The sequence below is a fragment of the Juglans regia genome, chromosome 3 (genome assembly GCF_001411555.2).
Source record: "Juglans regia cultivar Chandler chromosome 3, Walnut 2.0, whole genome shotgun sequence".
Lineage (NCBI taxonomy): Eukaryota > Viridiplantae > Streptophyta > Magnoliopsida > Fagales > Juglandaceae > Juglans > Juglans regia.
In genome coordinates this window covers 12,371,821-12,385,889 of record NC_049903.1, presented here as the reverse complement: position 1 = coordinate 12,385,889, position 14,069 = coordinate 12,371,821, and the positions used below count along the sequence as shown (strand labels likewise).

At 37.4% G+C, this 14,069-nt stretch overlaps 1 protein-coding gene across 4 annotated transcripts; it reads right to left on the bottom strand.

Moving 5' to 3' along the window:
* Nucleotides 1–419: 419 nt before the first annotated feature.
* On the bottom strand, nt 420–13,383 carry LOC109001568. Of its 4 annotated transcripts, XM_018978916.2 has the most exons (9): nt 13,227–13,383; nt 12,871–13,024; nt 11,726–12,682; nt 9,791–9,979; nt 9,403–9,494; nt 2,903–2,962; nt 2,748–2,817; nt 1,189–1,392; nt 420–1,055 (listed from the first exon to the last, which is right to left on the bottom strand). In XM_018978916.2, the coding sequence occupies exons 3-9, from the start codon at nt 12,440–12,442 to the stop codon at nt 672–674; spliced, it is 1,716 nt and encodes a 571-aa protein (XP_018834461.1). In that variant the 5' UTR covers nt 12,443–12,682; nt 12,871–13,024; nt 13,227–13,383; the 3' UTR covers nt 420–671. The 4 variants fall into 4 exon arrangements, with proteins under 4 accessions (XP_018834461.1, XP_018834459.1, XP_018834460.1 ...); XM_018978914.2 differs by having other exon boundaries at nt 11,726–13,024; XM_018978915.2 differs by lacking the exon at nt 12,871–13,024.
* Between the last annotated feature and the right edge of the window lie 686 nt (nt 13,384–14,069).

Genomic DNA, 14,069 nt, shown 5'->3' with positions numbered 1-14,069 from the left:
AGATGTTTAAAGAATGTGTGAAAAAAAAAAAGTGCAAATGCACTAAAAGTACTCACAACGGTACATGCCGAGCAACCGAATAGCAAGATCTAAAGTAAATAAATCTATAATTCATATGAAAAAATTATTATTTTAATAATAGATCTTACTTTTTTTCAAATAAAATACACGTTCCGTGACTTGCAAACTCTAAGACTTTACTAGCATTACTCTTTTGATCCATTACAATTGTAAACCATAGTTGGGCAATATGACTTATTTTGATCCATTACAATTTTAGACAATCTTAAATGTTCATTAATTATGACAAAACATAATTGATACGTCAATCTTTGTCTTACTCTAAACCCTTAAATTTGAATAGGAGTTTTGAGGGATCTTAATCCCAATTTTTATGTACGGCTATGCATGTCTTAATCGGCCAATGAGAGCTTTGAATCAAGTAAACCATATCAAAATTCTCTTAGTAGTCGTTAAAGATTACATTCTAACATTCGGGTATCACATCCATCGTCTTCTCCATGATCCTTCACTCTCTTTTCTAAACCAGTCTAACTTGCAAAAATAAGTAGCAATCAGCAAGATTGATCACTACTATTTTTATTTTTATTTTTTGGGTCAGGAGCCTGGTCACTGCCCAGTGGTGCAGAATGTATAGAACAAGCATATAGTCATTGTATGAGAACATAATCCACATCATCTAATATGTCACCAGCAGTTGGGGGCAAGCTATTCCGAGAAAATTTTGTACGAACTTGAGCATGAGTCTCTGCCTCATGCTGAAACATCTTAACCAACTCTTCCAGCTGCAGCTTCCTAACTTCAACCTGTTCCTCCGTAACAGGCCTCTTGAACCCAAGATAAACCAGTCCAACTACAATTAGTAGAAATCCCAAGAAGAAGAGGATCGCTGCAAATAAACCAAATGCATACGGTGTACTATCTGCTCCCGGGATTCCATCAACATTGATCCCGAATAACCCAGTGATGATAGAAAGAACAAGGCCACAGCCCCCAAAAACAGCAAGATTATGGGTTACTCGAAGGCTTTTATCCTGAATTGATATTTCTCAAAGATGAAAACTTATGTTAATATAGGAAGATAGATGAATTGAGTGACCACATTAACTATTACCCAGTTCTAAAAAATTCATAGTGTAGATTTTGGTTTTGTTCATTTACACAAACCTGCAGCCATGCACGAACAGTACTTTGCATCACATCTTGAATGGTAAACAGGCGGCCACGAACAGCTTCTTGTTCCTCAATCATTTCTCTTGTACTTTTTCTTATTCCCTCTAACAAGCTGCTTGCCACATTTCCTCTCAAATGTTGGAGAAGTTCAAACACAGTCTCTTCTCTTGCATGAAGTGACCACTTCACTCTGATCACCTGTCATAGGAACTGCAAAATTATAGATTGCAGCCTTCGTACATATAAAATTCAGTGGCTGGGCAACCTCACAAGACTGTCAAACAGAAATTAGACAGTAATTGAAGGTTCAAGAAATATGGAGCCAACACATAAAGTTGACTTTTCCCACTTTACATAATTTCTTTTTTGACAAGTCATTTGCGTATTTTTTAAATGGTATTTAGTCAAGAAGAATTCATTTTTTTTAATAAGGCAAGAAGAAATCATAAGACGGAAAATAATGCAAATGACAACCAATGCAAATGTTCCTCCAATGTTAAATATGTAAATCTTTGTTTCACATGAGCATAAAAACCAAGCCCGTAATTTCACAAGGGCGTTAAGACCAAGCCCCTAATAGTATTAGAAATCCACATAAGAATCAGCAATTAACAATCAGATATATCTTAATCTGACTCACCGTCAAAACTAGCATATAACATGATAAACACAAACACTCGCTCCGTCTCTCTCTCCACCAGAGTATTTTTGGAGGAGTATCACCATTCCCATCCAATCCCATTCTCCATGATCTTTGGGCCTTCCACAACACTTTGGTTTCTTGGATAGGATGATCCATGCGTAAACTCTTGGAAATGTTAATTTTTTTCTGTAGCTTCAGTCACAGGTTACAGGATGGGATTTTGATTTTCAACATAAACTCCAGCACCCAGCCAAATTCTACAACTTGAAAAGAGAAAAATTAAAGCGGTTCTACTTAAAAGTTGCTTGGACTGCCTGTCTGTACCCCATAGGCTGGATAGTATTCAAGGATACATGATAGGAATGCAAAAGGTGAAAAACTTTAATCCATAGTTGTCTACTCGGATGTTTGATTCCGATTATCTTATAGAAAAAAGGTACAAAATGCAAGGAAAAAGGGAGATTTCTCTTAAGCTTGGCTGGGCATATCCCTCTAAATTCTGGTCCAGTGATTTTTCAAATCTCATCTAACTCTTCTTCTAATTTGCTAGGACTATAGAATTTTTATTTGCGGTTCATTAGAAAGATTGGTTCAGTACCCCTTTTTTTTACTATATTTTAATGCCCTGTTTTAGCTTGTGTTTATTTCTGTTTTATGGCGTTATGGGGCATACTTTGGTACTCATTGTAATGTAACTCTTATTTATTTGAAAAAAGTAAATAATATATTAACTGCCATCACAAAGAAAGAAGTGGGAAAATAAGTGAAAGGGTCGCTTCATAGAATTCATCTAACGTTATTACTCACTTAGCAGTTAGGACATATAGAATTCTATAAAATATCATATACCAGCTAGCATATTCATGGATAATTTTCAGCGTCTCTATTCTAGCAAGGAGAAGTAACATACCTGTCTCGATAACTTTCTAATTTCTTGGTTGAGAATTACACTAAAGAGTTGCATATCTTCATGGTTTCTCCTATTCATAGAGTAAATTGCAGGTCAACATTGTAGTACATCAACGTTGGGCAAAGAATATTTTGAAAATAATGAGGTAACAAAACCTGTCCATGAACTTCAATTCAATCTCGTCTGCTGCCCCAAATATGTCTTTACGAAATAGCCTATAAAACAAAACAAAAAACATTAATCAAAGCCACACAATTCCACAAATTATTATGACATTATGCACAATGAAAAAGAAATATGACTAAACTATTGATATAGGAAAACTGACAGATTTAACATCCATCATATAGCGATAGAGGAGCAATTCAAATGGCAATAACTAATTTTACATGCGTCTGCCTCAACACACTCCAATAATACTGGGCACATGTGTGAATATGCCCGAGTACATGTGTATGTAGTGCGAGAGGGAGCGAAATTCTCTTGATTCTTTTTTTTATGACGAGGAACTCTAGAGACCATGCAACCACAACATGTCTTTTTACCAAGTCAAACCCCATACCCATGTAACTCGCCCACATAATATGGATCAGGTAAATCAGCGGCTTTTTCACTCAGGGTCAGTGGACCCTAAAAATTGTTTGCATCCCAAGGTTTAAACCTTAGATATGAGGGGAGCATACCCCCAACACCAAGGCTTACCACTTGGCTCAAACATCATTGCATAAAGTTTACTTCTACTATTATATTTTATTTGGTACTCTTGGAATTCACATGTTAACTGCTGTTCATCATCCTTGAAGACAACATCAACCCAATTTGAGAACAGAAAAGAACATGGACATCAATGCATTAATCAAGTTTTTGAGAGATATGGGACTGGACAAACGGAGAAAAGACAGATTTTTTTCTTTTATAGGTAATCAAGAAGCTTTCTTCATAGAATAGGTTACCTTTAGTATGGGATAAAGTCCTGAATTCGTTTTTCATTTGTAAACTAAGGTAGGTTCTCTTCCACATTTAATAGGACAAGGATTAAATGGAATACAAACAAGCCCCCAGTGAGATGTATTGCTTACAGATCTACCAAAAACATTATATCATTTAATGCCAATAAATTGTATTTTGAGTTGTATATTTACATTAGCAGTCCCAAGCCAAAGACAAAACAAAAGTTTAGTAAATTAGAAGATCATAAAAACCAGTAGAAAACTGCAAAACCTCTGCCAAGATCATAACAAAGAGTTTGGCTTCATGTCAAGAAGCATTGAAGTACTACTTTGTTTTTTACAAGTAAACGATAGTATTAATAAAAATAGGCATAGCCAAGTACACAAGATGGTATGCAAGAGATAAGACCTATCTAGGTCACTGTAGAAGAAACAAGAAAATCATGTACATTTAGGCCATTAAAATCTATAGCTATAGCCCAAAGAAATAAGGTGCGGAAAAATAAAGCTCGAAGCTCCTTTAGAGTCCGCTCCTTATCTTTGAACGTTCGCTCGTTACGCTATCGCCATATACACCACGCAGATAGGAACCATCTTCCACACAGCTTTGATTTGTGGAGCTCCACCTGGCATCACCCAACTAGCCAATAACTCAACTACTGTAGCAGGCATCACCCAATTTAACCCTATACGACAGAACACTTCACTCCACACGACTCTAGCTGTCTCACAATATAGCAAAAGATGATCCACTGTCTCACTAGCTTTCTTGCACATACAACTCCAATATGGAATAATTACCCTACACTTTCGCAGATTGTCGGTAGTCAAAATCTTACCCAGGGCCACTGTCCAAATGAAGAAGAGTGCCTTGGGAGGCGCCTTATTCCTCCACAGTTTTCTCCAAGGGAAATGAGTATTTGGAAGTAGGGTATGGGACTTATAGAAGGAACGCACCGAGAAGGTACCCTTACCTGCAGGTGTCCACCACAGCTTATCATTGCACATTCCATACAGCTTCATAGAGTACACTAGACTGAAAAAAGCCTCGAAATTGTCTATTTCCCAATCTTGGGCTGCTCTACTAAAGATTATATTCCATTGGACTTGGTCCCCTGAACAAACCATGAGATCCGCCACCGAAGCTTCTTGATCACGTGCCACTCGGAAAACCAATGGGAAAGAGTCCTAAGTGCCTCTTCCCCACACCAAATGTCCCTCCAGAATTTTATACGAGTACCCTCCCCCACCATAAATTTAGTATGGTGAGTAAACACCCCCCACCCTCGTCTTATGTACTTCCAAACCCTCACACCATAAGACCCATTCCCCTCACTAGAACACCCAATAGCCTACCATATTTGCAATCAACCACTAGTTTCCAGAGGGCTTCCAGTTCCATATTGTATCTCCAAAGTTGTTTCCCAAGAAGTGCCCGGTTAAATATTCTCAAGTTCTTTATCCCTAACTCACCTGAGGAAATTGGTATGCACACCTTATCACAGATGACTAGGTGAAACTTGAATTCATCTCCCAGTCCACTCCATAGAAAGTCACGATAAGTTTTTCAAACCGCACTACCACACAAGCTGGAATTAGAAATAAAGATAGAAAATAGGTTGGTAAATTAGAAAGAGTACTCTTGATAAGGATCACCCGGCCTCCTTTCGATAAACACAGTCTCTTCCACCCTGCCAATCTTCGTTCTATTTTCTCAATAACCGTATCCCAAATAGATGAAGCTCGTGATACATCCCCCAACAGTCGACCCAACTATGTCATAGACAGAGAAGCGACCTTACACCCAAGTGTGCTAGCCAAATGCCGAGTATTACTGACGTTTCCAACTGCCACTAACTCTGTTTATCAAAGTTCACTATCAGCCCTGACGTTGCTTCAAAACATAGAAGAAATGCCTTCAATGCCCGAAGTTGGTCTTGCTCTGCCTCACAGAAGATTAGTGTGTCATCTGCAAATATAGGTGGGAAACCGAGATAAGGCCCCTATTCGGATCACCCACTGAGAATCCAGCCATAAACTCATTGTTGACTACAGTCGATAACATCCTACTCAGAGCTTCCATGATGATAACAAATAAAAGGGGGCACAAGGAATCTCCTTGTCTTAGACCTTGCACACTGTTGAAGAAACCCTATAGGTTGCCATTGATTAGAACTAAGAATCTTGCCATTGAAATGCACCATCTGATCCACATACACCATTTCTCTTCAAAGCCACATCTCTTCAATAAATACAAGAGAAAGTCCCAGCTTACATAATCATATGCTTTCTCCATATCTAGTTTACAAATAATCCCTGCAATATCAGACTTTAACCTACTATCCAGACATTCATTGGCAATTAGAACAGAATCTAGAATTTGACGACCCCTTACAAAAGCATTATGTGGCTTTGAGATTATCTTACCTATGGCCACCCCTAGCATGTTTGCAAGCACCTTGGAAATGATTTTGTATACCCCATTTATGAGGCTAATGGGCCTAAAGTCCTTCACTTCCGATGCACTAGTCTTCTTCGGGATCAAAGCAAGAAATGTAGCATTCAAGCTTTTCTTGAACTTCCCCGCCAAAAATAATTCCTGGAACACATTCATGTCTTCTTTCACAACCTCCCAGCAAGTTTGGAAGAATCCCAATGAAAAGTCGTCTAGATCTGGTGCTTTATCTTTCACCATTCCTCTGACCACTTCATATACGTCCTCTTCCTCAAAAGATCTTTCCAACCAAGACGTCTTCTGTGGCTCAATAGAATCAAAACCAAGTCCATCTAATTTTAGCCTCCACCCCTCGCCTTCTGTAAATAGATTTTCATAAAAACTCGCCACCTGTTCTCGGATCTCAAAAGCCTCCGTGCTTTCACTACCATTGATTTTTAGCATTTCAATGGTATTATTTCTCCTATGAGAGTTAGCCACTATGGAAAAATTTTGTGCTTCGATCCCCTTCTTTCAACCAAAGTGCCCTTGACTTCTGTCGCCACGAGATCTCCTCTAAGGATAATACTCTTTCCAACTCTAAGCCAAGTTCTACCTTACGTGAGACTTCCTCTGAGGTGAGAGCTCTATCTTCGGTGATCCTCTCAAAGTTCTGTAATTCCTCCATCCTGGATCTCTTTTGTACCCATATATCTCCAAATGTTTGAAAATTCCAAAGCTTTAAATCATTCTTTAGAGCTTTTAGTTTGCATGCAAGTATATGAGAAGGGGTACCATGGAACTGATAAGAGGACCACCACTATCTTACCCCATCCACGAAGCCTTCGCTTTTAAGCCACATGTTTTCGAACTTGAAATAGCGATGACCTCCTTGAATACCACCTCCATCCAACAAAATGGGGAAGTGATCCGAGAATAGTCGCTACAATCTCTTCTGACATACCTCCGTATAGTGAGTTTCCCAATCCGGCAATAATAAGAATGTATCCAATCGAGACCACGTCTAACTATTCGACAAGGTAAAGGGCCTACCTATCAATGGGAGATCCACCAGATTCAAATAAAAAATGCAATCTAAAAATTCTGCCATGGCTGGACAAATCCGACTGTTTCCAAATCTTCGCTAGGGAACCTTACCACGTTAAAATCACCACCTATGCACCAGAGGAGGTCCCGTCAGCTATAAACTCCCGCAAGTTCTTCCCACAAACGGTGTCTGATATTGTCAACATTCGGTCCATATAAACCTGCAAACGCCCATAAGAAATTATCATCCACCATCTTAAAGAAGCAAGCCACTATGTATTCCCCTACAAACTCCTCCATTTTCTCCACCACCCTTTTATCCCACATCACTAGAATCTCACCCGATGCCCCATTTGAAGCCAAATACACCCAATCCGCATACAGGCAACACCACACACTTTTCACTATTTTTCTGGTCACCAACTTCAACTTGGTTCCTTGTAAACACACAATATCCGCCTTCCATTCCTGAAGCAAATTTTTTATGCGAAGGCGCTTATTAACCTCATTCATCCTGCAGACATTCCAAGACACAATTTTTGGCTTCATAAAGAAACATACTTACCCTTCCCTTTGTTCCTATCACGACTTGAGCTACCCTCATTCAACAACCATGTAAGTCTCTTAAGTTCCCTCTATTTCTTGGAACCAACTTTCTTGGACTAAGAACGGCCAACCTCAATGGCCGTGAGAAGGGCCATAAAATGCTCTTCATAACCCACATACTCCATTCCCACAACATGTTGAATATCCTTAACCTTTTTGAGCACCCAATCAAAGATTTCAAATTCATTAGGAAACAAACAGGTTAGCGAAAATGGCTCCCTATCACCTACATCTCCCTCCCCTCCAAACAGATTTCGTCCTTCCCATTCGACCAAATTACCCATATTGACCACCACATTATCAGAAGGGTGAGTACTCACCTGGGTTTCAGGAACCAAGACTATGTCAGCACTGGGCTCTATAAACCTCTGCGATAACCCCTCGGCACTGTCTTCCCCAAGGTCTACATTCCTCACAGCCACACCTTCCAGTAGCTTCTCATGATGTTCAACATACACAGATGGGGTCTCCAACTGGGTCGATAATAATTCCAAACTATTTATCGGCATGTTCTGTGTACCGATAGGGCTTCCATTTGGGAAAAAGCTTAACGAATGCAACATTGAAGTACTTCTTTGCGTGTCAATTGATAAAAAGATTAAATAGATTTTTTTTCATAAGATTAAATAGATTATATCAAGACAGCAACCTTAGAAGAGTATTTCATGGTCCATAATACATGTCCATTACTTTTGTAGGTAATCAAGAAGCTTTATTCATAGAATAGGTTACCTTTAGTATGGGATAAAGTCCTGAATTCATTTTTCATTTGTAAACTAAGGTAGGTTCTCTTCCACATTTAATAGGACAAGGACTAAATGGAATACAAACAAGCCCCCAGTGAGATGTATTGCTTACAGATCTACCAAAAACATTATATCAATTAATGCCAATAAATTGTATTTTGAGTTGTATATTTACATTAGCAGTCCCAAGCCAAAGACAAAACAAAAGTTTAGTAAATTAAAAGATAATAAAAACCAGTAGAAAACTGCAAAACCTCTGCCAAGATCATAACAAAGAGTTTGGCTTCATGTCAAGGAGCATTGAAGTACTTCTTCGCGTGTCAATTGATAAAAAGATTAAATAGATTTTTTTCCATAAGATTAAATAGATTATATCAACAGACAGCAACCGTAGAAGAGTATTTCATGATCCATAATACATGTCAATTACTTTTGTACACATCATGCCACTCATGTCAATTACCAATATATGTAACATTATAGCTAGAAAGAAAAGGGTGGAAATGGATATATTTTTCTGATAAGTGGGGGAAATGGGGACATTTCACACAACTCACGAGATATCGTTGATGATGAGGAATCCCGGAGACCATTCAAACACAAGATATATTTAACCTGGTTAAATCCTAGACCCACGTAATGCATCCCCATCACACGGATTGGGTAAATCATTGGCTTTTCACCAATGGGACGCGGCCCCTAGAAATTGTTTGCACCCAATGGCTTGAACCTTAGACCTAGAGGGAACATACAACCAAGACCAAGGCCCTTACCACTTGAGCCAACCCCTAGAAGCAGTAAAAATTAAATACATGAATCTACATCAATGTCCATGCGTTATTAAAGTAGTAATCTAGCAATATTATAATTACCTATCATCCCATCGAGTAAGGCGGCAAGCCAAATGTGCAATGACTTCATGCACCGTTCTTGGTGCATTATAACCTCCAGAAGAAAGCAGCTCCTATACAAAAGCAACACACCAAATCAATGATGCAAAAATGGAGTAAAAAGAAAAGTTCTGCACGTTTGCAAACAGGGAAAGCTTATGATATTTTAATGGGAAGGGCCAAATGGAACAAATATGTTTGGATTGCTATGTAGATAATTTGTCAAAAGTTTGGGGATCCTGCAAAGAAGTAGAAAAGTTGGTGACAATTTATTAACTTTGTTCCCCCTCTCCTGGATGTAAATCAATCCCTGTTTCAAACCATAAACCTTGAGACCGTTAAACATATCTTTTTTTCAAGAATGAACAACCTGAACTTCTGTGATACCCAACACATTTGTTCTGGAAACATTTCCCTTTAAGTGCAATGCTGTTATTAGGAAGTTTTGTGCTTGCCAAGACCGAAGAACAATGGGGATGTCATCCTCATCAACAAAAGGAACACCAACTGATTGTCCCAAGAGCTCGAATAACAGCCCCCCAGCAACTCTAACTGGGACCTGAATAACAGTACAAAGCCCAATAAAGAATCTAACACGATCAGAGTTTCAAAAAAGTTTGAAGGCCACAATTCATGAACTTTTGAAACTTTCATTGAAGAAATTACAATTATTTATTTCACCAATCAAAAAAAAATTACAATTATTTATTTCATTCAACTTGTGAAGTACTATAAGCAAGTAATAACTGGCTCAATGTGCAGATATTGATCTGATAGCTATATTTATAACCCTTCGATAAAGACTGACTGTAAAACTCAAAAGCCATCAAAATTTTCCATCAATGAAAACTGGTGCAAAATAGCCCCCCCCAAAAAAAAAAAAAAATAACTACAAAAAAATGTCAGGTATGCATCCTTCAAAATTTTCAGTTTTCTAGGAGCAGTTCGAAACATGTGCAATCCCTAAAAGCCATTTCAACTTCCTTATATGTGATCTAGTGCAAGGGTGGGAGGGACTGTCAACAAAGAATGAAGCAATTATTGACGGTCAGTTCAGCAATTGCACATGTCAACAAGACCTGACTTCCTGAGTTCAGCAACACAATCAGTTATTTAATTTAGCGATTATTAATAGCTCATCAATGTCATCACGTCATCATAAGAGCAATCACACATTCGAGTATTCGAAGTTTAGACCCATATGGCATGGGCATATGGCTAGAAGTGTTATCATTTGGGCATTAGCTTTTTGGCTATTAGAGGTTTTTGTCAAAAAGATCATTTGAATTCTCAATATTACTTTTTTCTTGTTTGTGCTGTTACCATATAGAATAACTCCATGTAAATATGGATATAAAGCTTACGGAAGCATTACTCTGAGTGTAAAATTTTTAAGGTGGTGTTAACTTCTACATCTTCTTTCTTGCTCAATTTTATTTCCAATTTTAGCACTACTTTATAGATATCATAAGTTAGGTTGCTTTCATTTGTTTTGGAAAATACATGATGGACAAGTTAAAAAGAGAAAAGAAAATATACTGCAAAAGAGAATAAAACAAATTTCGCTACTAAGCGGCAGGAGAGGATGTGAAACTAATGTAACAAGTACTTACTTATAAAAACCAATGAGTTCTAGTTCAAGTGACATTTCCTCCCCATAGAATTGGGTGGAGTGTGAAGTATCAAGACCCAAGGGCTGTGTGTCTACTTACCAATGAAAAAGTAAAAAGAGCGCAAATTTATCAGAGTTGGTAGGGCAAGATAACAACAGAGAAATCTGCAGACTACTGGTATTGTGCTTTACATAGGACTTTGTGCAACTGATTGACAATGTATTCTAATTATTTAACATACACTTTTATACAAGGTTCAGTCACACACTCACATATCTAGAAATTTTACCTAGAACATAAAAACTCTTGGAATGAATCATACACCGAGAAATTATTCAAACCCCATGTTCATCCAAAATACAACATTCATATTTAGCTTCCCCTCGAACGGAAGTATAAATATTTTTTAAGTAAATTCATTTCACTAAAAGTGCAGAGGGGCGCAGCCATAGTACACAAGTTGTATACAAGAGATAACACCCTTGATTATTAAAAACAAAAAACAAAAAACCAGAAATATAAGTGGTTATTAATAGTTCAGCACTCTTTATCTGCATGAGAATCTCGATACCTATCATAGCTTCAGGTCAATGATCATGTGCTACATGCTACTCGAAATATATGTTGTGTAATTCATGAAACTTGGCATACCAATAAAATTGGAAATGTCATGTAGTTGAAAAGAAATCTACCTCATACAAAAGGTGCTTCATCCTCTCGCTAGTTAGGATACTTTCATCTCTTAGAGCTAAACTTACAGCTGGATGAAACAGCTGACAATTGCTGAGCCATGCCTGAACCGAGGGGTGACCTGCAGACACATTGCACCACCATATGGGCCCTACTGGACGTTCCCAATAGGGAGCTGCTAGATCTGCAACAGTTAAGTCATCATCTATGGACTCAAACTCCGGCAAGGACAGTTCAGCATCCACTTGCACAGTTTTAACAAGTTCTGAAATTCTAGCCCAGCCAATTGGTACCCAATGACTACCTTCAAGTCTTTCTATACCCTGGCATTGGTTTGATTGATGGGTCTGAACATATTTGTAGTCATCAAAAGAAGAAGTCTCATTGCTTCCGAGTTCTTTTAAGGAATACAACTCTAATAGTTTGTTCCCATCTATTGTCGGGGAAGAAGACTCGGCTTTTCCATTTGCAGGCACTTGCATCTTTAAATCTTCACCATCCACTTGCCATCGTGATGGGATTTTCGAACGAGATCTTGAATGAATTGATTTTTTTGGCCCCCAGACGAATTCAAAAGCACAAATGAGCCCATCTGTCCAAAGATCATTTTGCACATTGTTGTCTTTATTAGAATAATTTTTATGGCCTCCTGGTTTCTTCATTTTATTGCCAGGGGAAGTAGAAGGGTTGTCACTCGTGACACTCTTCATGTGTTCCATCTATGCAAATATAGAAAATGAAACCATCAGATAACATCTATATTCTCTTGACATTCGGTGGACAGGAAACAAGGAATAAAAAATATCAATCAGCCCCTTATCTGCCCTTCACACAAAATAAGAAGCTCGCGAGCATCTATATTCTGGAACAGCTTTATTGAGGCTAACATCTGTAGAAGCTCGTGTTGACATCTTGACAAGTCAAATATGGTAGCATAACTTGGAGACAATAAAGGTTAGCTGGAAGAGGGTCATCCCAAGTTAATGGCTTGAAAGCTTGTGTGGGAAACAAAACTCAAAACATTTAAAACAGATTTCACCATTTCAACAGAAGTCAAACTCCATGGCTCCTCAAGAATTGCTTATTTTCCACCACCATCATTTAATTCACATTTAACAACTTTAAAAGAAAAAAACATATTTCTCACCGCTGGAAATTGTCCAGGGACACGTACAATGGAAACAAGGGTCCTCAACTACACAACCTTTTGTACATACTTTTTTCAACCATTCTCGTAATTCTATCCGCTCTTGTTTTCGATCCTCAAATTTCCCCTCTTCATCTCGGTTGATAGAATTGTCCTTATGAAAAATATATCCGCCCAACATCATAAGAAAATTATATAATAGGTAAAGTTGGACAAGTAAGAATGCAAACGAATAAAGCCAACACAAATCAAGTGCATTATTAAAAAGCAAAAAAAAAAGGCAGCTAGCCAACGATTATAAATAAAGAAATGACTACGAAATATTAAAATAGGAAGGAATTAGGAAACGAGATTACCAGAGAATGACGGTTCTGGGGAAAGCGAACGAATTTCCAGAGAGAGTAGGTGTTAAGCAAACATGCACCGTGGCAGGCAAAGAAGGATCAGTACTGGAATCAGTAAAGCTACTACTCGCTATTAATTGTTGCGACGAGCAAATTAATCTTGTTAACAAATAAATTGGAAATTTGTTTACATTAAAATAACCCGAGAAATTGAGTTATTATACTTTCACGTCGGTGTGAACACATCATTCATATTATTTAAATGATAAAATTTAATTTGTAATATTCAAATTTTAAGATTAATCTTCTAAATCAAATTATGTTTAATAAATATTTTACTAGATGTGATGATCTACACACCGATTTGATATTATAATTTTTCCTCAAAATTATATCATTATTGAAACATGGAAAAAATAAATTCTTACAACTATTTTAAAGCTCTGAAATTGAGGGGAGCTAGGTAAAATTGATAGTATTTTTTGAATGAAGAGGCATGATTGTATTGGTTGATTGTAAAATGAAATTGTAAAGTAATTGTAAAAAAATAGTAGATGTATCATTACTCTTACAACATGTTGTTGGTTTAGTAGTCCTTTATTTTTTAACAATGATAAATTTAAGGATTACTAATATCCCCATGGGTACAAAAAGATGATACAATAATATCCCTATGGGTCCAAAAAGATGAAGAAGGTAATACGAATTTTGTTTTTTAAGTCTATAATAATGCACTTAGTTGTTTAAAGCAAGAAAAACATAATTTTTTAATCCATACAACACATTTCACAATATATTTCATGATGATAGATGTAAAACAATGATATTTTTGTAAAATTATATTAGTTTTATAAG